The sequence below is a fragment of the Solanum lycopersicum genome, chromosome 11 (genome assembly GCF_036512215.1).
Source record: "Solanum lycopersicum chromosome 11, SLM_r2.1".
NCBI lineage: Eukaryota > Viridiplantae > Streptophyta > Magnoliopsida > Solanales > Solanaceae > Solanum > Solanum lycopersicum.
Window position 1 is genome coordinate 29,803,659 of NC_090810.1, and position 25,724 is coordinate 29,829,382.

Genomic DNA, 25,724 nt, shown 5'->3' on the forward strand with positions numbered 1-25,724 from the left:
GCCAGTTTTTTAACCAAGAATAAATGTGCGCTAGGCTACTTTTTTATGTCACATAACATTAAGGTGGTATTTATTCACTTCAAATAAGATTAAGGGGGTAAATACATGCCTGTGTAAACAAAATGCTAAAGTATTCTTTGTTGTTAAATCAAAGTGATTTATATGTATTTTCTCTATTTGGATAAGCCATGAAAACCTACATTCGAAATACTTGAGCAACACCTCCATAACGCTTATCTATCATTTTGTAGAAATATTGAAGAAAATAAGCTGTACTAACTTTGATATTATTAATTTTTTGTTTGGTATAATTAAACTAATAAATATCATTTTTGTACGTGATAAACTATAACAACACCAATACATGATACTATGCCTTTCTAATATATAATATTCACTAATATTCTTATTCATTTAACACAAACCATATTATAATTGTTGGTCAAAAAAATGATTTTGTTCTACCATTAAAAAAAAAAACAAAGAAAAACAAAAACTAAAAATCAAAAAATGGTTATGAACGTCATTTATAAATTTAAATTCCCTCCTCCTACCCCTTTTTCCTCTATTTCACAATGAAATTGTCTCCCAAATTTCTAATTCCTATCGTCAACAAGCATGGATGAAAAGAATTGCTACGACAAGTTAGGATTTTACAATATTCTACATTATGTCTTTTTCATTTTGGGAAATTGTATCATTTCCTCAATGTCTAATCCAAAATCTTCGCTGCCTGGAAGAAAACATTCTTTCCCAATTTCTTTCCATCAAAAATAAATAAAAAGCTTGCAAACATAACGACACTCTTAATGTTTAAACTTGAGAGCTAATTGAGATACAAGATATATGTCCTCCCCGAAAATAAATCTGAAAATTTCATGGCAGATCAAGATAAAAATTACCTTTAACTGGTAAAAGTACTACCTCAACCTGAATACTGGTAATCTTTATCGTGATCAACCATAAAATTTTCAAATTGATTTTCAGGGAGGATATATATCTTATAACTCATATAGTTCTCGAGTCACTATATATCAAGTTTTATTAAGTTTTCAAGTTTGTTCCTCATTTCTTTATGAAAAGAAATTGTAAAAAAAAAATGTTTTCTTCCAAGTAAGCGAATTTTTTTGATTTGACATTGAAGAAATGTACAATTCTGCAGAAATGAAAAAGAGATTTCTATAGAATATTGTAAAATCCTAAATTTCCTAGCACTTCTGTTCCTCGATTAACTCGACCTTGTCCAAGGACTCCCTCAATAAATCTGTACCCCACGGTTTAACCTCAAATGCATCAAACCAACCAATTAAAGATCGACATCTCCTACCATACAAAGCCTCAAAAGGTGTTATCTCAATGCTTGAATGGTAACTATTATTGTAAGAAAACTCTGCTAATGGCAAGAACTGATCCCAGTGACCACCAAAGTCAATCACACATGCCCATAACATGTCCTCAAGAACCTGAATAGTCCGTTCAAAATGACAGTCAGTCTGAGGGTGAAAAGTTGTACTAAGGTCCACCTGAGTGCCCAACTCCTTCTGCAAAGACCGCCATAAATGAGATGTAAATCGGGTGCCGTAATTTGAAATAATAGAAATAGGAACCCCATACAAACAAACTATCTCTCGAATATAAACCTTGGCTAACCTCTCTAAATTATAGGTACTCTGAACTGGCACAAAGTGTGCAGACTTAGTCAATTGATCTACGATGACCCATATAGCATCAAACTTACCCAAGGTATGTGGCTACCCTACCACAAAGTCCATAGAAATGCGCTCCCACTTACACTCATGTATGGTCATCCTCTGAGTCACACCTCCAGAATTTTGGTGCTCATACTTCACTTGCCGACAATCCAAACACTGAGGTACAAAATCTACTATGTCCCTCTTCATACGACACCACCAATAATGTTGTTTCAAGTCACAATAAGTCTTAGTAACCCCCGACCAATATAGTACCTCGAACTATGGGCCTCTTCCATGATCAATCTAGTCAAATCATCTATCCAAGGAACACATATACGACCTTTAATCCTCAAAACTCCATCACTATCAAGAATTGCAGCCTTGACTTCTCCTTTTAACACATTGTCCCTAATCTTACATAAATTATTATCATCAAACTGTTGAGCCCGAATCTACTCCAACAAGGATGACCTAGCCTCCATATAAGCCAACACCTTACCAGATTCTGAAATATCAAGCCTCACAAAGCTATTGGTCAAGGATTAGACATCCCTAGCTAAAGGACGCTCACCAACCTGTAGCATGGCTAGACTACCCATACTTACTGCCACTCAAGGCATCTGCTACCACATTTTCCTTGTTTGGATAATAAAGAATAGTCATGTCGTAGTCTTTGAGCAACTCTAACCATATCCGCTGACTCAGATTGAGATCCCTCTGATTGAATATGTACTAAAGACTACGATGATTCGTGAACACCTAACAATGCACACCATAAAGATAATGCCTCAAAATCATTAATGCAAACACAACAACCGCCAACTCTAAATCATGAATAGGGTAGTTCTTTTCATGAACCTTCAATTGCCTCAAAGCATAAGCTATCACCTTTCCCTTTTGCATCAATACAAAACCAAGACCAATCCGAGAAGCATCACAATACACAAGAAAACCCTATCTCTCCACGGGTAGGGTCAAAATCGGAGCAGTAGTCAATAAAATCTTGAGCTTTTGAAAACTAACCTCAAACTTGTCAGACCACTAGAAAGTCATCTCCTGCTGGGTCAATCTAGTTAATGGAGATGCAATAGATGAGAAACCCTCTACAAACAATCAATAATAACCTGTAAGGCCTAAGAAACTCTGAATCTCAGTAACTGAAGCAGGTCTAACCCAATCTCTAACGGCCTCAATATTCTTGGGATCCACCATGATACCCTCCTTGGACACTACATGCCCCAAGAGTGCTACCGAACTAAGCCAAAACTCACACTTTGAAAACTTTGCATAAGGCTTCTTCTCCTTTAGAATACCAAGCACAATCCTCAAACGATGCTCGTGTTCCTCCTTACTGCATGAGTATATCAATATATCATCTATGAAGAAAATAACAAGGGAATACAAATACGGTCTAAACACTCCTTTCATCAAGTCCATAAAAGTTGCAGGGGCGTTAGTCAATCCGAAAGACATCATCAAAAACTCATAATGTTCGTAACGTGTTTGAAAAGTTGTCTCAGGGATATCCTCCGCCCTAACCTTTAGCTGATGATCGCCACATCTCAAGTCAATCATGGAGAAAACTGAAGCACCCTGCAACTGATCAAATAAATCATCAATACAATGTATCGGGTACTTATTTCTGATGGTTACCTTGTTCAGTTGCCGATAGTTAATACATACGCATAGATCCATCTTTGTTCTTCACAAATAACACTGGAGCACCTCAAGGAGATACACTTGGCCTAATAAATCCCTTGCTCAAAAAATCCTACAACTAGTCCTTTAACTCTTTCAATTTAGGCAGTGCCATACGATGAGGAGGAATGCAAAAATAAATATCACGACCTGGTGGAAGACCTGGCAAATCTATCGGGAATAACTCCAAAAATTCACCCACCACTGGGATAGACTCGCATAAGAGTATCAACACTAGTATCTCAAATGTGTGGCAAGTATGCCAAATATCCTCTCTCTACCAACTGCGAGCCTTAAGAAATTATATCACACCCTTAGAAGGGTGACTAAGAGAACTTCTCCATTCTACTAGAGGAATTCCAGGCATAGTAAAATAATTGTCTTGGCATGGCAATTTAAAATTGTGTGGTAAGAAGATAACCAATGCATACCAACGATCACATCAGAATATACCACATCTAAGACCTTTAAATCTGCATAAGTGACATACTCCATCAAGGTAACAATACATAATCGATACACCCGATCTACAACTATCGACAAAAGTAGAAATATGTATCAAAAAATCAAGAGACTCACAAAATATACCCAAACTAGGAGCAATATATATGGACACATAAAAATAGGTAAAGCCTGGATCAAATAATACAGTAGTTGGTCGAAAACAAACCAGAATAATACCTTTGACATCAGCATCTGAAGCCTCAGCCTCTAGCCTACCCGGAAAATCATTATAGTGAGAACGACCTCCCTTAGATTGTGAACCTCCACGACCACCACCACGACCATAAGGAGAACCACCTCTACCACTCTATGCACCACCCTTAGCTAGAGGTTGTGCAGCTGTGAAAGTCGAAGCCTGAGAACCCTGATACAAAACACTACGTTTGGTCCAAGGGCAGTCTCTCATAAACTGTCCTATATCACCACACTCAAAACAAACCCTACGAGACACAGCTGATGAGAGGAACCTCAATAAACAGAATTCCCTCTATGAAATACATGTCTAGCAGATGAACCCTATGAAGTATGCACTAAGCTAGAAGGACTTTGCCGAGTGTAACCAGCCTCAAACGCTGGCATAGCAACATGAATGGGTCTGCTGGACTGAGAGTGATAACTTCTCCCTACGTAACCTCGACTCCTATGAGGAGCACCACCATAATCACCTGAAGGACAGATCCTCTTGCCCTCCCGTTGCTCAAATCCCTCACGTCGAATCATCTTCAACTCCTTAGTAACAGCTACCACCTTTTGGAACGGAACACTAGAAGTAGCAACCTAAGAAACTCCCAGACGAATAGGAATAATCATCCCCTTAACAAACCTTCACACTCTCTCATCCTTTGTGGAAATTATCATCGAAGAATGCGTAGCCAAGGCATTAAAATTACCCTCATACTTTGCTACTGACATACCATCTTGCTGCAACCTTTCAAATTTGGACCTCTTACGCTCTCTCTCATAACGTGGAAGAAACTTGGCTAGAAATACCTTAGTAAATTGAGTCCATAATAGTGGAAGGGATCCAGCTGGCCTACTACTAATACAATCTCTCCACCACTGCTTGACAGATCCAGTCATCTGAAATGCTATGTAGTCAACTCTATGAGACTCCACTAATCCAAGATTATGCAACCTCTCATGAGAACTAACTATAAGTTCACATGCATCCTCTGTTAAGTCACCAGTGTAAGTCGAAGGATTCATTAGTCTGAACCTCCCAAACATCTTTTGTTCATCAATGGTCATAAAAGGCATGTTCGCCAAATGTGATGCAATACTTGGAAATTCCATACTATCCAAATGGGGAGCTATCACAGCAGCAGGCTGAGTCATGGGAGTCTGAGAATCTGGAGCAACTATCGGATTCGGAGTCGGACCTCCAACGCGGGTCTATGAGCCATCAAAAGTTACAAGCAAAGTTCCTGCTAGAGACATCCCCTCTAGGAGTCCTAACATACAAGCCAATGTATCTTGAAGCCCTGGGGTGGCAATAATACAAGTTGGATCCTGAGCTATCCCATCCCCATCGACACGATCTTGCACATCCCCGTGAATAACATCTGCATTAGGAGGTACGTTCCTATTACGACCCTGGGTATTATTGGTACTTTACCTTCCATAAGTGTTGTAATATAGCCCCTACCCAACCTCGAGCTCTTCCCCTGCCTCTACCTTAGGTAGTGCTCCCAGAAGCAGGCACAGAAATAGGCTCCTGACCACCACTTGCCGATGTATGAGTCCTTGCCTTTTGAAAGAGAATAAGATATCAAGATTAGAATTTCAACAAGGTCAATTGTGCATGACTATGAATCAAAGAACAGAATTTTTCCTAAAGGACCTATATCCTATCGAAGATAGGTATGGAGGTCATCATATCGATCTGCAAGACTCTACTATACATTGATTTTTTACTCGTCAGACCGATAGGGCTCTGATGCCAAATTTGTCACGACCCAAATTCACAAGTCGTGAAGGCACCTATGTTCCCAACCAATAGGTAAGCGAACCCAACAATAATGTACCAATTTTAACTAAATAGTGAGATAAAGGGAAACACAAAGTGAAAAAATCTCTAACATAAAGTCTTTTACAAGTAAAAATTGCGGAAAGCTAAAATACCACCCAAGAGTTAGTGTCATAAGTGCAAGAGCTTCTAAAATATGATGCAAGTCTGAAACTAAAATGACAAATCCAACATAAGGGATATCTTGTCTAAATACTAAATAACAGAATGAGTAAAATATAGAGGGAGGTATGGGCCCCGAAACATCCAAGCATCTAACCACAACTCCAAGACACTTCAAACTCGGACTCAAATTACTCTCGCGATGTGCTCATACTCGGAATTTAATCTGCAGCACAAAGAGTGCAACAAGTGTAGTATGAGTACGAAACCGTATGTATCTAATATATCTCATTGACCAACACGAAGAAGTAGTGATGGGAGTTTATATCAGAAAAATCAATTCTTTAATCATACAAGTCTAAATTATACTTACCTGTCAAGTTTCATCAAATAGAGGTAACAAACATCAAGTACTTTCCAACCACCAACTAAAACATTTAATCATCAAGAATGAAGGATATGATGAAATGTAATGCAATATGATACCGTGAAATTATATGCCTCGGAATACCCAGAACTCTCTCAAATGTATATACATGATCATCATCGGAAATACTTAGAGAGTTCACGACCCACGGGGGCTCGCGCATGGACGATCTCCATGTTTCTGCATTGATGAGCTCAATGCACTATCTTAAAATCAAACAATTTCAGCATGGACGATCTTCATGTGCCAAAATTATAATCTTTACATCTCACCATACCTAGAACGGATAATCTCCACGTGCCCAACTTATACTTAATCTCACGTCAATGCATGTGCACAATATTATTTCAAATAAGGGGATGATGATGAACCTCAATCAGTAAAATATCATTATACTACATAACAACCTCAATTATCACAACTATACGGGTGTAATAAAGAAAAAAAAATCACACAAGGAATTCAAGTCAATAATATATCGACTAATGCCCATATGCTTTAGCATTCTCAAATTACAATCCACATTCTATATTAATAGCTTTCCCTTGATAACACTGGTACTCGTACCAATGTCTGTCATACCATTGATACGAGACCCCTATAGTCACCCTTGCCCCTTTGTCTATTTCAATTTTTTAATCTTTAATTAGGAAAACGTCCTCCAACAAGTCTGAAAAGCCTTAACATACCTTAAATTCCCAACTCGTGTCACGAATCCTCAAGATAGTTCATTCCCTTTTCGCAAAATTTCAAAATGTTCCCAATCCACCAATTATGCAACGTTCATAAGTAAGGGAGTTGTAGACACTCAAATTATTGTATGTCTATCATAGACACTAAAACTCACTCATATCTCTAATCAAGCTCCAAATCTTGATACAATTTATATGCCAAAATCTATCATATATGCAAAATTTCAAGTAAAAAATTAAACCTTAATCTCTCCAAATATCCTAAAACTCAATGTTAAATCATATAATATACATCTAATAATTTATTAACTATCTCAATATATCAAAACTAATATCTTGGTTTGGTAAATGAATAAAATAAGAACAATTCAACCAATTAACAGTGCAAAGCACTGCAAGTCTGTAACGTGACTTTTTTTCTCCTAAAACCCATTCCGTAAACTAAGTTCCAAATTTATAAAATGTATTTACCAATTTCCAATCATTGGAAATAATTTTTTCTGATGATTGGCCCTAAAGATTGTCCCCGACTATTTTTATATAAAAAAATAAGAAAACTATAGACCCAATTTTCCAGAACCTATGACTCCAATCTATGCCCCTGCACATGAGTTTTTTTTAAAAAAAATTCTACACCCTTTATCAATTATGGCAATCATTAGAATTCATTAGGCATTCATTATGCCATCACTAGGCAATCATTAAGCCATCATCCAATTCATTTTATCCTACTAAAAAAACCCAACCTACTGTACTGCCAATATCAAATTTCCAATTCCATAACAATGTTAATAATATGATAATATTTCATTTTCTTTAACACTCAGCAATTAGGCATGGGACACTTAGAAAATACTTTGCACCGCTCACCTGCGAATACTGATCGAGTCGCCCACTTCTTGCCGATAAGATTTTCTGTCCTTGTTTTCTTCTTTTCTAAACAAGTTTATTAACCATGAAGCCTCACTGATCTACTATGCATATTACTTATTTAATAAAAGTTTCATCAAATAGGTACTGATAGTTACCGAATAGTTAAAATATCCCTTTAATTTTTTTTGGAAAGAGTCAAAATACTCCTAAGTCTCAAAACAACCTAGCGAATCATTACAGATTCCTATCCTAGTGTTCTACAACAGTACGTATGGCTTCAACACCATGAAGCAGCATTAGTATGAATTTCATAGACAGTTTCTAAGTCCAAGGGGAAAACATTGATTTGGATGGTTGTGAATAAATTGACAAAGTATGCCCTTTTTGTGTGTCTAGCTCATCCTTAGCTCATAATGTGACTAGGTTATTATCTCTTGTATTAAAATTAGGGGAAAACATAAAAAGAAAAATTATTAAACAAACATAATATAATAATTCGAGTCCAAAGTGAATATTAAGAAATTTAGTCCCCTCAAGTATCCAAGATTACATATTAATTTGTTCCAAGATAAAATGGATTAACTATTAGAGAAGTAGTGGTACCTCAAACTTCACTGATATCAGCAAATGCAAGAACAACAACGAAAGCACACACAGACTCAATTGATCAACAATTTTATTTTTGTAAGAAAATTTATGCTGAGAGGAAAAACTTTCAATGTTGAAAGATGGAAAACGACTCTCTACTTTTAGCCACTTGCAGCAAGAAACGTGTCTATATTCAGATAATGGTGTGAATACATTTATTCATACATGAATTTCCAGAATATTGTATCTTTTGGTAAAAATAATGTCTTCTCGAAAGAAATAGGTCCCTTTAGATGACATTACCGTGACACGCAAATTTCAAATAATTTTTTTACGTGAAATTAATTCTTTTAATTAACTAACATTCTGAATTAATTTATCATAGAAGGAAATCAACTAATGAGATTTATTGAATAAAATTTGTCCAAATATATTATCAATCAAATAATTTGCCAGATTCAAATTCAAAGTCGAAGTCGAGCGAGCGAGCGACGACAGCGCGAGTGTGCACCTTCTTTTTAATCCTTTAAGAACTAAAGAAAGTGTTTACTAATATAAAGACAACAATTTTTATTTCTTCTACAAATATAAGAGAAAATGACTTCTCATCTTCGAAGACTTTTCATTTGAAATGACTTTTCATTTTCCCTCCAAATTGATTTTCCCACTTTTTTTATTTTATCTTCTTATTTCCATTTACACCTTGCTAAAACTCAACAATCCCTCACATGAATGGGGAATGACTATTTGTTAAAACATATGCATGAAAAACTTGTGTGTCTCGTAAGTAAGGGTTAATCACATTTGGATAAGTAGGTTTCCTTTTGAACTTTCCATTGTGAACATATATCGAATATACTCGGGCAATCAGCAGATTTGATATCTTTGAATTATTGAGATTTGGTACATACCTAGACAACATAAGTCACACGATCAATCCTTGAATTATTTTGGTTCTCATTTTTTTGCTCGTTTCAGCCATGAACACGTTTTGATTAGTAAGTGTTAAGAGAACTAGTCTTACTGGATTCTCCTTGAAGTGACTTTCACTTCACACTTACATAGGTGGTTCCAAATGTCTTATCCCGTAGATACATTATTTGATATACCCTATATCAAACATAGAAACCATTAAAAATTTCTTTTGTATTTATCCTAGTTACTTAACATTGTGTTATCATGAGAATGAACCATACAATATTTTTTGGCAATGTTGAACCGTCATCTATGACTTTGTTTGATCTCCTTGAACCTAGATATTGGGATCTCCTGTTTCTAGGTAGACTTACCGCAACGATTACTTGTTCTCAATCATAGTCTTATTATCGCCGATGACCTCTCAACTCATTCTCTAATTAGGCCTTATGTAAGTGGATCCGACACATTATACTTTGACTTTACATAATCAATTGTGACAATTCCACTAGAAAGTAGTTGTCTAACAGAGTTGTGTCTCCGTCGTATGTGATGAGACTTCCTGTTATACATAACGCTTCCAACCCTTCCAATTGTAGCTTGACTATCGCAGAGTATGCATATATATGTCATCGATTTGGGCCAAAATGGAATATATTCTATGAAATTCTAAAGTCATTTGGATTCTTCACCTTCCTTTTCTAAGGCAATGGATTCAGACTCCATTTTAGAGCAAGCTATACATGTTTGTTTGAGAATTTCTAAGATATTGCTCCTCCGGCAACAGTGATATATTTCCACTCGTGGAATTCGTTTCAATTGACCCAGTAATCCAATTTGTGTCACTATATCCTTCAAGAACTGTTGGATATTTGTTGTAATGTAAAGCATAATTTTAAGTGTCACCTGAGTACCCATAACTCTATTCATTTCCATCCAATCATTTTGATTAGGATAACTTGTGTATCGACTCAGTTACTTATAGTGCAGGCTATATGTCTGGTGGTGTACACTTCATGACATACATCAAACTTTGACTTTCATCTTTATTTTTAGAAAGATTATGATTCACATCAATTGGGGTCTTTGCCCCTTTTAATTCAAGTACTTAAATTTTTCAAGTACCTTTCAAATATAATTAGATTAAGACAATGCGAGATAGTTAGGAGGGTTATGAATCTGAATTCCCAATATCAAATCTAAAACTCCTAGATCTTTCATATCAAACTTACTAGTGAGCATATGCTTAGTAGCTTTTACATTAGCAATGTACTTTCTTATTATTAACAAGTCATCCATATATAGGCATACAATGACCTCCTGACTTGTAGCATCTTTAATGTAGACACATTTATCATATTTGTTGATCTTAAATCTATTCGACGACATGGTTTGATCAAACTTTACATGCCGTTATTTCGGTGCCTGTTTTAGTCTATAAAGTAACTTAATAAGTTTTCATACTTTCGTTTCTTTATCGGGTACTATGAAGCCCTCAGGTTGTTATATGTAAATCTCTTATTTCAGCTCTCCATTTTTTAAGGGGATTTTCACATCCATTTGATGGATTTCAAGACCGTACACTACAGCTAGGGCAATTAACATCCAAATAGATGTAATCCTAGTCACTGACGAGTATGTGTCAAAATAATCAAGACATTCTACATTTCTAAAGCCTTTGACAACAAGTCTTGCTTTATCTTTGTCAATAATTTCAACATCTTTCATCTTCCTTTTAAAAATCCATTTTGATCCCAAGGGTTTGTTTCCTAGAGGAAGATCAACCAACTCCAAGAATGATTTCTTAAGACTGATTCAATCTCACTATTGACAGCCTCTTTCCAAGAGGTTTGAGTCGCTAGACAACATAGCTTCCTTGAATATTTGAGGCACACTTTCATGTAAGAAATGCTACAAAGTCATGTCCAAATGAAGTAGTTGTCCTTTGATGTTTACTGCGCCTAGGACTCTCTTCATTAGGTACACTATTTTTTCTCTTCTCGAGGTCGTTTAGACTCCCCACGAGATGACTCAAACCTAGTTTTATACGGATAAATATGTTTAAATGATTCAGTATTATCTATTCCATCACCGCATTGTCATGAATATTTGGATGTTCAGACTTATGAACCAAAAATTGACATGTCTTACTATTTGTGGCATATCCAATGAATACACAGTTCAGAGTCTTAGGTCCTATTTTTACTCTCTTACAATCTGGACTTTGACTAGACACCCCACACTTTGAAATATTTCAAGTTAGGTTTTTTACCTTTCCATTTCTAATATGGAATAACACGTGTCTTGTTGTGTGGCACTTTATTAATTATTTGATGTACTGTAAGGATAGTTTTGCCCATAAATTTTTTGGTAAACAATAACTTATAAGTAAGGCATTCATCATTTCCTTTAAACTTTGTTTTTTTCCTTTCCACAATTCTATTAGATTGAGGAGAGTAAGGAGCAATCGTTGATGGATGATTCCATTTTCCAAACATATTTCTCAAAAAAGAGATTCATATTCTCCGCCTTTATCACTTGTGATCATTTTGATCTTTTTATCCAACTGATTTCCAACTTTAGTTTTATATTGCCTAAATGTATTTATTGCTTCTTCCTTACTGTTTAGCAAATAAATATAAAATTGTCTAGTACTATCATCAATAAAAGTTATGAAATAAAATTTTCCATCACGTGATAGTGTTGACTTCATGTCACAAATGTCAGTGTGGGGATGCATCTACTGCAGTTTCTCTCCTCCTGTCTACCTCCTCCCAAGTATACTCAGCCTGTATATGTTGGATGTCTGTTGAGGATATGGGAGTTACCTCAATATCTCTTGTCTCATCACAAGGAACTCTAGAACGGGGTCACAACTCCATAATCAAAATTGGGAATAGAAGGGATGTATGATGATGTTTGGCCCTCATGGCTATCAACCCTCATTTACTCGGTATAAAATACCAATCCCAATACATACGATCCAAATAGATCATAAAAATATATGTTAAGCTTATCATGAGCCTTGCACAAATTCGAAGCTCAAATCTTTCTTTGTAAAATCATATGTTGAAATCTCTTCTTAAAACCTTCTTTTAAATTGTGGGAAAATTTTTTTTAGGACATGCATAACTGTAGTTTTCTCAAAATAGCTTTCAGAACATCATAAAGACTCTAAAGTCTAAACTCATGATTTGAAATAAAAGGTTTGTGAATCATAAGTACAAACATGTCAAGAACTACTAAGGATTACTATGAAAAAACTTATTAAGAACAAAAAGAAAGTAAATTAGTCAGAATCTACAATTATAAATAAAAAATTCAAGAAATCATGTAATTAGAATCATAAATATAATTAATTCGAAAGAAGATGTGATAACCCTAACTATGGAGTCAAATTCATAAAAACTTATGAGTTATCGACATGAGAAAGAAAAGAATTCTTCATTGGAATCCTAAATACCTTAGTGACGACAGTTTATGAAGAAACTTTAACTTAGAGACTTTGAATCTTGCGATGAGAAAATCATGTTTTTGAAGTTCTTGATCTTTTGGAGAAGGAGAATAAAGGATTTTGAGAGCTGTTATACGCATAATATTAAAGAAGGCATTACATAAGGTCATTGTGTTAGTATCATTGTGTAAATAATTATAATTAAGAGGATTATACATCAAGAAAGTTGTTAGAGTAGTTAGAAGTTAGTTAGAGTAGTTAGAATAAATTCAGTTTTTCATTCTTGTAAATATAGATACTTGTATGTACAGATTACATATGAAAGGGAGAATACAATTGAATAACTATTTTCTTCCTCCGTTCTTCTTCTTCTTCTCTGTTTCTTCTTCTTCTTCTCTGCATTACTTCACGTTTTATGCATGATTGATATGTATATGCTACAAGAAAACTAACATGGTATCAGAGCCAGCAGAGTAGAGCTTCAAGATCTCAGTCAAAACCATGGCAACTATCGATAATGAGTTGCCTGAGAAGCTGAGCTGTAATCATCCTTTGTTGTTACATTCAATTGATAACTCAGGTGTATTACTTAGTTCAATTCAACTAACTGGAGCTGATAATTTTTCAATATGGAGTCAAGCTATGAAAATTGCAATTATAGGTCGCAATAAACTTGGATTCATTGATGCAAAATGGAGTTATATGGTCCTAACTTGACAAATCTATGGGAACGATGCAATGCCATAGTGCTTTCGTGGATTATGAATTGTGTTTCGGAGGAGTTACTTGGAGGCATTGTTTATTCCACCACTGCAGCTGCTGTGTGGAAGGATTTGTGTGAAAGATATGACAAGATTTATGGATCTTGTATCTTTCAACTACACAAAGAGATTGCTACTATCAGTCAAGGTACAAGTTCAATCTCAAGCTATTTTTCTAAGCTGCATGAGTTGTGGGTAGAGTATGATAGATTGGCACCTGTTCCTTGTTGTGAATGTGTGAATTCAAGAGAGTTTGTAGTGTTCATGCACAATCAGAAGTTACTGCAGTTTCTCATGGGATTAAATGATTTATATGAGCAAATTAGAAGCCAAATACTAATGATGGTACCATTGCCTACTCTAAATAAGGCATACTCACTACTTGTTGAAAGAGAAAGTCAACGTATCATGTCACAAACTTCTCACAGTTCAAGTTCATATGATCTGAATGCCTTGTTTACTGCTCAATCATCAGTTCCCAAACCAAGGTTTCATACTAATTCAAGCTATGATCCAAATGCATTTTGTGACTACTGTAAAAGAACAGGACACATGCAGGCTGTGTGTTATAAACTTCATGGGTATCCACCTGGTTATGAAAGGAAGAAGAGAGGTTCTACTGGTCCTACTTACAATGGTCAAGGGAGAGGAAGATCAAGTAATGATAGGAGGTCTTATCCATCTGCTAATAATGCAATTAGTGACACTGACCATTCTGATTTTAATAGAGTTGAGAATCAAAGAAATCAAGGTTATGGCAGAGGTGATAGACAATCTGATCCTGTTGATTATCACAAAGGATTGAATGTACTGCAGGAACAATATAATCAAATCTTGCAGATGCTTGGTCAATCCAATAGGCAGAGCACCACTGAAAGAGATTCAAATCCACATTCCAGTGCAAATCTAGCTCAAGAAAACTATCCTTCATCAGGTAATGTCACTGCTCTTTCAGGTAGTATAGCACATATAGGATGGATTATAGACTCTGGTGCAAAAAATCCTATGACTCCTCACTCAAAATTATTGAATAATAAACATCTATTGCCTATTGATGCACCTACAAGTATACAACTACCAAATGGAGATTGTACATTGATTACACATACAGGCTCTAGTAATATGACCTCACAAGACATTATCAATAATGTTCTTCTTATTCCTGATTTTAAGTTCAGTCTATTGTCAGTCTCAAAAATTACTAAGGATCTACAGTGTGCAGTGTGTTGCTATCCTGACTTTGTGACTATTCAGGATCTCTCCAGTGGGCAGGTGAAGGTGATTGGTAGAGAACAGGCTGGACTTTATCTCATTCCTCATCCCTCATCTTCTACAGATAGTACTACCTCTCAAGCATACTCTCATTTATTTCATGATGGTTCATCAAGTTCACAAACTGTACTATGGCACCAAAGACTTGGTCATACTTCATCTAATGTTCTAGCTAGAATTCTCAATCTTCCAGTTACACAGTGTTCAAATGAAGTTCACAAATATACAATATGTCCTCTAGCTAAACAACCAAGACTTCCTTTTTCAAATAGCTCTACAATATTTTCTAGTCCATTTCAATTGATACATATAGATGTTTGGGGTCCATTTCAATTGATACACTATAGTGGATGATTGTACTAGAATGTTGTGGCTGATTCTGATAAAGTTGAAGAGTGATGTTTGTGTTGTATTGAAAAATTTCTTTACTCTAGTCAAAACTCAGTTCAACTTGTTAGTTAAAACCATTCGTACTAATAATGGTTCTGAGTTTATTAACACTGAGTGTACACATTTGTATACAAGCATGGGTATTATTCATCAAAGAACCTGCATTCACACTCCTCAACAGAATGGAATAGCTGAAAGAAAACACAGACATATACTTGAGGTATCCAGAGCCATAAGATTCCAAGGTCATATTCCTATCAGATTTTGGGGGCACTGCATTCTTAATGCTGCCTATATTATAAACAGGCTGGTTACATCTGTTTTGCATGGTACATATCCATATGAAATGTTTCACAAATGCAAACCTTCCCTACAGCATATGAGGGTGATAGGTTGTCTATGTTTTGCTAAAAATATGCATATTAAGGATAAATTTCATCCTAGGAGTGTCATTGTTGTACACATGGGCTATAGTGCTCATACAAAGGGATATCTGTTATACAACATTAAGGACAAAACATTCTTCATTAGCAGAGATGTACTATTTAGAGAAGTTGTATTTCCATTTACTTCTCCTTCCTCTACTGCATGGCAAGTGTATCCTGATGTTGATGACCCTTCAGAGTTTACATCTTTGTTTCAGACTAATCCTCCTACCACAGTTGTACATACTGAGATAGTTCCAGCTCAAGATACTTCTTCTATAAGAAGATCACAAAGAAGTACCAAAGCTCCTTTATGGCTACAAGATTATGTTGCATCTGCTCAACTTCAATCAAATAAGCCTCTGTATTCTATTGACAAGTACATTGGCTATGACAGCTTGTCTTCTTCTTATCGAGCCTTTCTTTCTTCCTTTGGTACTGAAGTTGAACCTACCTCTTTTGAGGAAGCTTGTAAGGATCCTAGGTGGGTTGAGGCCATGCAAGCTGAAATATCAGCTTTGGAGTCTAATCAAACATGGCAGGTGGTTCCTTTACCTCCTCACAAGAAGGCTATTGGTTGCAAGTGGATTTTTAAAATCAAGTATCATGCCTCTGGTGAGATTGACAGGTTTAAGGCACGTCTTGTGGCAAAAGGATTTAATCAGAGAGAAGGTCTGGATAATTAGGTAACCTTTTCTCCAGTTGTGAAAATGGTGACTGTTAGGAGTGTTCTGTCCTTAGCTGCAAAAGAACATTGGCATGTTCATCAGATGGATGTGTCTAATGCATTTCTTCAGGGTGATTTACTTGATGAAGTTTATATGGTTCTTCCTTTTGGCTTTAAGCCTCCAAAGGGTTTTAGTGTGCAGGGGGAGAAACCAGTGTGCAGGCTCACTAAATCCCTTTATGGATTAAAACAAGCACCTAGGCAATGGAATGTAAAACTCACTGAAGTTCTTGTCAAATTGGGATTTGTACAAAGTCATCTTGATTACTCATTATTCATCAAGAAAACTAGTGCATCTCTGGTAATACTTTTAGTATATGTAGATGATTTGATTATCACTGGAAATGATATCAATCTTATTCAACAGACTAAAAGCACCTTACAAGAAAATTTCAAAATGAAAGATCTAGGGAACCTCAGGTATTTCCTTGTGATTGAGTTTGCTAGATCACAAGATGGAATTGTAATGCATCAGAGGAAATATACATTGGAGATCATATCTGAGGCAGGTCTTAGTGCTGCAAACCCAGCTGCTACTCCACTGGATCCTTATGTGCAATTAACAACTAGAGAATATGATGAACTAAATGGAACAAACAAAGATGATAAATTGTTGACAGAGCCAACGGTGTACAGAAGGTTAGTTGGAAAATTACTATATCTAAATGTCACTAGACCAGACATTTCATTTGCTACATAGACTCTAAGTCAATTTCTACATCAGCCTAAGCAATCTCATCTAAATGTTGCTCTCAAAGTAGTAAGATATATCAAAAGTCAAGCTGGACTGGGTGTTCTATTATCCAGTAAAAATAGCACAGAATTGCAAGTTTATTATGACTCAGACTGGGGTAGTTGCTTACATACAAGGAGGTCAGTTACGGGCTTCATGGTGAAGTTGGGAGGCTCACTAATATCATGGAAGTCTAAGAAGCAAGCAACCATTTCTAGAAGCTCAACTGAAGCTGAGTACAGAAGTATGGCAAGTGCAGTGGCTGAAGTTGTGTGGTTAGTGAAACTATTCAAAGAGCTTGGAGTTGAAGTACATACTCTAGTAACTATATACAGTGACAGTAAGCCAGCTATTCAAATAGCTGCTAATCCTGTGCTACATGAAAGAACAAAGCACATAGAGTTGAATTGTCATTTTATAAGAGAGAAGATTCAGAATGGTCTAGTGCAAACGCAATACTTGAGTACCAAAGAACAAGAAGCAGACATGTTAACTAAAGGCTTGGGAAAAACTCAACATGAGTATCTACTATCCAAGTTTGGTGTATTAAACCTATTCATACCTACAAACTTGAGGGGGAGTATTAAAGAAGGCATTACATAAGGTCATTGTGTTAGTATCATTGTGTAAATAATTATAATTAAGAAGACTATACATCAAGAAAGTTGTTAGAGTAGTTAGAAGTTAGTTAGAGTAGTTAGAATAAATTCAGTTTTTCATTCTTGTATATAGAGATACTTGTATGTACAGATTACATATGAAAGGGAGAATACAATTGAATAACTATTTTCTTCCTCCATTCTTCTTCTTCTTATCTGTTTCTTCTTCTTCTTCTCTGGATTACTTCACGTTTTATGCATGATTGATATGCATCTGCTACAAGAAAACTAACACATAAGGATATTATTAGGTTAGAAGATGGACTTTAGAAAGTTAATTGAGGGTAAAATTGTGAGAATACCCCTCGAAGAATGTATGAAGACTAGGAAGATCGAAGGAAATAACTTTTCAATGAATCTTGTTTGACAAATCTGCGATTTAGAGGCACCATAGCCAAAATATTTAGTGGATCGCCAAAGTGGGGCTTTGGACGCCAAAATTAATAGTTTCTGAAGGTTTTCAGGCCATTTTGGTGATAAATCTTTTTGAGCTATTAATTGGCTAAATTTATTTGACAATACTGATAATATTTTTGTTCCAAAAACATACCAACAAGATCAATTTTGAGCCATAAACGTAACAGAGGATAAAGTTGACATAATTCGGTTATAGTCAGATGCATTTTTAGCCCTTTTACATGTCGTCTAAAAGGAATATGCTTAAAACAATTACCTAGATAAATATTGAGGAAAAATTAGCCCTAGCAACAACATTAATCTTCAACCATCAAATCAATCCCAATATTACTTATTATATGATAGAAAATAATAGTAGGAATGAGCATAGTCCCCAATGTACATCGATTGGTAGATGAAACAAAATGGAGAAAGAAAATACATGTGGGAATAAAAAATAATTATCAAAGTTGTTTAAGGACAAAAGGGTCTACCCAAACGTGCCTTATGGCTAGGAATATTGAAATGCCTAATCCTCCCTTCTTGTTGTAGCAAATAACCTTCACAAAGAAAAGCCTTTGAAAATTGATCTTCCACAACTCTATCAACATCATGAACAAACACATGAGTTTCTCCATCTTGTTTGTTCCTAGCAATCAATCCTGCAGTGTATATTGCACTCATTCTTCCTGGTGCTCCATCATGCCAACCAGTTGGTGCATCTACCATTATTAAATCCCAATCAATCTCCAACACTTGTTGAGGCAATCCCTTTAGAGCAAGCTGACATTTTGATAATCTTGGATCTGTTACTTTCTTACAATCTTCATTACTCATTCCAATTTCCATGAGTTCATCAGCTTGAGTTATTCTTGTGTCATATATAACATGGTAAGATTCCAAATTTGGTAATTGACTCTGTATTTGCTCTATCCATGACTTGTCTTCTTCAAGAAAAACTGTTCTTCCACCATGATTTAGAGCTGTCCACATTAAACTATCATGTCCTAATCCAAACACCAAGAAATTGGAAGGAGATTTCTTTTCAAGAACTTTTAACGAAACTGAGATTTCTTTAAGTGTTTGTTGTGGTGTCACATTTGAAGTTGCATAGTGGACTAAAGCATTTGCTAGTGATGGGGATATCTTGTTGCAAGTGTTTGATGGACAAGCTTCTGAAGACTGATGATCAGTTTCTTCATCTTGTGATGATGATGATGACTTTGAAACAAGAGATTTAGTTTGTTGATCAGGAGAAGGTGAATAAGTTGATCTAAGTACCAAAAACAAAAGAAAAACTAGAATAATACCAATGAGAATGAGCTTAACATTGATGGGGCTTTGGTTTTTTGATCTCATCTTTTCCTTCTTTGCTATAAAACTTATAATTTGGAAAATAGAAAATAATGGGTTTGGAGGATTTCCAAGTTTTTTTTTGGCAAATGCGCTATATGAAATATTTAAGAATGGACATGTACTTATATTATTATTAAAAGAAAAATGCCAAATCACTACTTCTATTTTTTATTTGCCTTATATATATTCAGTTTCAAACAAATTATTTTTAAATTAAAGGAGGAGGTTCTGTATACATGGTTTTTTAAAAAAAGAAAAAAAAAATTACAGTGGCAATAATTCTGCATGGACTAGGGTTTTCGTTTTTCCTCGAAAATACAAGTATGAATGTTACTTCCGTTTTTTTCCGTATACTCGACAAAGAGTTTAAGAAAGAAAAAAATAAAAAAATTTAAATTTATAATCTAAAATAAAAAAATATAAATATACATATCATAAATGATAAAAAAATAATATTTTATATATCATTTTCTGAAACGTACTTAAAAAGGAAAAAAAAATCGTATAAGTTGAGAAGTAGTACTATCGTTTTGCCTTGAAATTGAAGAGAGGGTTGATAAAGACAGGAAAGCTAATGATGTTACTGATCGTGCAAGACATAATTATCATAGTTTGGTAGAGATGGGCTTGTTGGTGTACTAAAATAATAGAGTAATAATACTGTTGCTTAGCAAGGATTTTCGTTTTTTTCTTTTAATTTGAAGTAGTTGGCATATTAGGTGATACTTTGATTAGATACATGTTATACATTGACTTTAAACTAAAAATAAATATGTTAGTCATGTGGTTAGTACAATTAATATAATTTGCAAGTATAGCTCTTACTTTAGATGCATAGAAACGGAAAGAGATGAGAGGAAGTAGATTTTGCAGTTTATGATGTAATAATGATAGAGCCAGACATTTTATAAAGAATATCAAAATTTTAAAACGTAACGAATGAATAATGTTATTTTTCACTCTTGTTATAAACGAATTTGTTTGAGTGGTTAGGATATAACATCAGAATAGAGACAAAGGGCACACCACATTGTCTGGTTGTAACAAGCACAAAGTATGGACCTGTGTAATAGTTAAAAGCATTCACAAATTTGGTATGTTATTGTCAACTTGATTTACCCTTGTGTTAACCTCTCTCATCTCCACCGCCTACCAAACCAATCACAAATCACGTTACATTGTTCCAGAACCTTAAATGGGGTTAACACGTGGCTACATATTCTAATTTCTCTTATTATATATAAATATATATTATTTATATTTTTCTGAGAGTAAAACTCTGCAACGGCATTGTCGGAAAAAAACTATAATTTTGTTTTATTTTAATTTACTTTATGTACAATTTTTTAAATTATGAGATTTGTTTTATCTATCATATTTAATTTTAAATCAATATTTTTTAGTTATAGCGTTATTATATATATATATATATATATGAGATTTATTTTGAGGGAAAAAAAAAATCAACTTACAAACCTCTTGACCTTAGATTTGCACCCAAGAAAAGAAAGATAAGAGTTACTATCACACAAATATAGTAGTATAATTTATTTTATGGAAAATAATTAAATATTGCTCAACTTCAGAAAAAATATTTTCCGTTCATTTTTTATTTGAAATATATTTTTATTCTGCTTTTTTATTTAAATATATCCTTTTATTTTTATTTTTGATTCATTTATACCCCTCAAAATCAATTAACCTTTACTTTTGTGACTTCCTTTTTAAAATATTTATTACGTTATTTTTTTATTGAATAAAATAATAATCCACCTTTACTAAATTTTTTTCATAATTTATTTAATACCTCTGCAAGACACCAAAAATTGTTTTAAAGAAAATCTAATAATTTTTGTATTTGTTGTAGCTTTTCTCAATATGATTTCTTTTAGATAATTAATATTTTTATTTTATTTTTTCTATTATACAGAAGAGTGAAGTGGTAGTATGATCAAGGGTAAAAATATAATTTCATTAACAAAAATGTACTAAGAAAGATAATAAATAATTCTAGAAATATCTTTCTATATATGAAGTGAATAATGATCAAGGGCAAATGCTAACAAAAATATATCAAGAATGGTAACAAGAAAATCAAATAATTCTAGAAACATATTTAATTATTATTATTACTATTAATTTATTTTGTTATACTTCACTTTTTTTTATGAGTCATTGTAATATCTATTAATTACTCTATTTTAGTGTTACTTTAATTTAACTCTTAATATTGTTTTGATTCATCATACTTATAAAATATACCTACTTCAATATAAAAATACATTATGAATTAATTAAATTCACCTTTATTTTGACTTTAATTAATATATACTTGAAAATAAATAAGTGTGATAAAATTAATAATATATATTATATTGGATTTCTATTATATAGAAGTGTGAAGTGATAGGACGATCAACGGTAAAAACGCAATTTCATTCTAACAAAAATGTATTAAGAAAGATAGTAAATAATTCAAGAAACATCTTTCATATATATGAAGTGAATAATGATCGGGTAAAAAAATAATTTCACGCTAACAAAAATCTACCAAGAATGATAACAAGAAAATCAAATAGTTCTAGAAACATCTTTCGTTATTGTTATTACTATTAATTTACTTTGTTATTACTTCACTTTTTTTTGTGAGTCATTGTAATATCTATTCACTACTCTATTTTAGTATTACTTCAATTTAACTCTTAATATATTTTCTATTCATTATGCTTATCGGAAATGTCTACTTTAATATAAAAATGCATTATGAATTAATTATTTTCACCTTTATTTTGACTCTAATTAATATATTTGAAAATAAATAAGCATGATAAAATTAATAATATATACTCAATTGAAATAAAGAAAAAGATGTTAAAAGTTATTTTTCAAATAAAATGAATAGTATGATATATTTGTATTTATGACGGCTGCGAATAAAAATATATTTCATTCTAACAAAAATCTGTTAAGAAAAATAGCAAGAACAATGAATTGTTCTAGAAACAACTTTCTATAAATGAAGCGAATGATGATCAAAGGTAAAAATATAACTTCACGCGAACAAAAATCTATCAAGAATGATAACAAGAAAACTAAATAGTTCTAGAAATATTTTTCGTTATTTTGATTACCATTAACTCGTTTTGTTATTACTTCATTTTTTTATGACTTATTGTGATATTTACTCATTACTCTATTTTACTATTACTTTAATTTAATTATTGATATTTTTTCTATTTATTATACTTACTACAAATGCAAGCTTTAATATAAAAATTCATTATTTAAAAAATATGGTTAATCACATTTAATTTTATTTTTGCTCTAATTAATATACCTAAAAAGAAATAAGTAAATGTAATAAACTAATAATATATATTAGACTGAAATTAAATAATAAATAAAATTAGTTGTAATATTGAAAAATTAATATTTTAAAAAATGTCAAAAAGTAACTTACAAATAAAATAAATAGGATAGTATATTTGTATTTAAAATAAACTAATTTTTTTTACTAAATTATAAATGAGTAGTTCTTCTTTAAAATATGTAATCAAATTTTTACTTTTACTTGATTTCGTAAATATTAACCTGAAGAGTGAACTAACATAAGTTTGATTTAGATTTAAAGTTGACGGATTAAAATTTAAGATTTTTCTATTATATAAAAATATGAAGTTGAGGAAAATCAAGGAATATGTGGTCATTTCATATATATTTCATTTTAAAATTCTATATATTCTATTTTTAATTTTGTCAAAGTATTTTTTCAAATGGCTAAATTTTCTGCATAAGTTACATGATTATTCTAGAAACTATAACTTATAAGATTTTCTAGAACTGATTCTATAACTCAAGTAAATAGACACTACTAACACATTCTTCATTTCATTATTCACTCCTCAATTCTCTTCCCTCTCATGTCATATACCAATAAAATTTTCACCCTTTTCTTGTAATTTCCATCCTAAGTAATATATGTTTCGGTATAGATTTCTTATTAGAAAAATCAATAATGCAGTTTTCTTTTCAACATTAAGAACGTCATTTTTAATTAATTCCCTAAATGATGGTCCTACTTTTGTAAAACAATTATAAGACAAAAGTAAAATTCACTATTTCTTATTGTGAACGCCTCATTTTTTAGACCTGTACCTATAACAAATTTCAAACAAAATTCAATTGATCCACATCTTTCAAACATTCTTATGAACATGATACTGGACCAGTTAACATATTAAATCAAATATCAATCACAATTGCAATTCTCAAAATGTCTAATTCATAAGGAATGCATCAAGTGAGCAAGCTTTTCGAGAATAAAATTTTCAAAAAATTCAGAGCTTGTTATGGTCTTTGCTTTTGTTCTATTTAGATTTTTAAATTTCATGGCGCTACTTTTGTTTTTGCATTGTAAAATTAATTTTAAAAGTATCTAATTTATTTAATTTCTCTTTTTATGTATAATTCCAAAACATATATGTCATTATCTAATTAATTGAGAAACATTGTAACGACCTGTTTAGTCGTTTTGAGCAACAGATGTACTTTCTGGAAAACGGGCTGAGACGACGGATCCAACGACAGACCGTCATGGGCACGACGGACCGTCGAGGGGGTCTCGTTTCAAAACACTTAGAAATTCTGAAATTTGGGTACTGAAATCGACTCTCTGAACTTCGTAACGGAATGGCAGGACGGACCGTCGTGGGTACGACGGACTATCAAAGACTCTTCAAGGAAATTGAGTCTCTGAACTCTGTAACGGAACAGCAGGACGGACCGTCGCAGGCACGACGGACCGTCACAGACTGCGTAATCCCAGGCTGGGTCGGATTTCTTTAAATGTTTTAAGGGACGTTTTTGACTATTCCTGCTTTAATTATAAAGTTAGTGGGTTAATGTTAATAAGTCTAATTACTTGGGGGTTAAAAGAGGTGACCTTAAGTTAATTAGTGGGTTATTATTGCCATCTTTTATTCTTAATTATATGCTAATTAGGGTAAAAGAAAGAGGGTTTTGAATAAGAAAAATAGAAAGAGCAAAGAGAGAGAGAGAGAGAGAGGATCGAACGAGAAGAGGAAAACACAAAGCTTTGGGGAATTCGCTTTCTTGATCACTAATCTTCGGTGGAGGTAGGTTATGATTTTCATACCATTCGTAGTAAACTCTTAATAGCGAATGATATGTATTGGTAGTATTGTAAACCCATCTGTATGCTTAATTGTATGCTTGCATGAATGTGATTATATAATTGTGATAAAATAAGCATGATGAAGCTATTGAATCCAAAATCTTGAGAAATCCTAATCTACTTTGTTAATAATGATGCCTTAGTATGAAAGAAGGCTTGATGAACTAAAGTAATGAGATTGATGATGCCTTAGTATGAAAGAAGGCTTGATGAACTAAGGTAATGAGATTGATGATGTCTTAGTATGAAGGAGGGCTTGATGAATTAACAGAATGAGATTAGGGGATCGGGTGTCACGAACCGACACGTAGAATTAGGGGATCGGGTGTCACGAACCAACACGTAGAATTAGGGGATCGGGTGTCATGAACCGACACGTAGAATTAGGGGATCGGGTGTCACGAACCGACACATAGAATTAGGGGATCGGAGTGTCACGTACCGACACATAGTATTAGGGGATCGGAGTGTCACGTTCCGACACCAGGATAGTATGATGAGGATCGGAGTGTCACGTGCCGACATAAGGGGAATAAAGATAATGAATCTTGAAATTATGTTAATAAATTCGAATGAAAAGAACCTATTTCCCAAATGATATGATATGGAGGCTTGAGTCCTCATGAGTGTACTTGACGTTATTTATCAAAGATTGATGTACATGTTATTGCTACAGATTGAGTATTGTAGTTGATTTATGATATGATCTGATATATACTGTTTTCTATTTTGAGTTGGCCGATGATATCTACTCAGTACCCATGTTTTGTACTGACCCCTACTTGTATGTTTCTTTCCTTGTTATTTGTGGAGTGCAGCAAACGTGCCGTCGTCTTCA

At 33.7% G+C, this 25,724-nt stretch overlaps 2 protein-coding genes across 2 annotated transcripts; both read right to left on the reverse strand.

Annotated features, from left to right (window-relative positions):
• Window positions 1–1,208: 1,208 nt before the first annotated feature.
• On the reverse strand, window positions 1,209–13,476 carry LOC138339349 (uncharacterized). Its single transcript, XM_069290940.1, has 7 exons — window positions 13,427–13,476; window positions 5,547–5,643; window positions 4,728–5,288; window positions 4,428–4,643; window positions 4,063–4,203; window positions 2,819–3,287; window positions 1,209–1,675 (listed from the first exon to the last, which is right to left on the reverse strand). Exons 1-7 carry the CDS (start codon window positions 13,474–13,476, stop codon window positions 1,209–1,211), a joined length of 2,001 nt encoding a protein of 666 aa, XP_069147041.1.
• A 5,183-nt stretch (window positions 13,477–18,659) lies between these two features.
• LOC101252840 (glucuronoxylan 4-O-methyltransferase 3) lies at window positions 18,660–20,214 on the reverse strand. The gene has a single exon (XM_019210842.3). It carries the CDS (start codon window positions 19,693–19,695, stop codon window positions 18,811–18,813), a length of 885 nt encoding a protein of 294 aa, XP_019066387.2. The 5' UTR covers window positions 19,696–20,214; the 3' UTR covers window positions 18,660–18,810.
• Between the last annotated feature and the right edge of the window lie 5,510 nt (window positions 20,215–25,724).

Bases quoted from the DNA above. Each gene is read 5' to 3' on its own strand.
- LOC138339349 (XM_069290940.1), bottom strand. From the start codon at position 13,476: ATGGTTTTGACTGAGATCTTGAAGCTCTACTCTGCTGGCTCTGATACC. The intron at 4,204-4,427 runs GTGCATACTTCA...GGTGGTGCATAG, and splicing joins GGCAAAGTCCTTCTAGCTTA to AGTGGTAGAGGTGGTTCTCC. The intron at 1,676-2,818 runs GTTATTATTGAT...ACTTTGTGCCAG, and splicing joins GAGTTTCTTAGGCCTTACAG to TTCAGAGTACCTATAATTTA.
- LOC101252840 (XM_019210842.3), bottom strand. From the start codon at position 19,695: ATGAGATCAAAAAACCAAAGCCCCATCAATGTTAAGCTCATTCTCATT.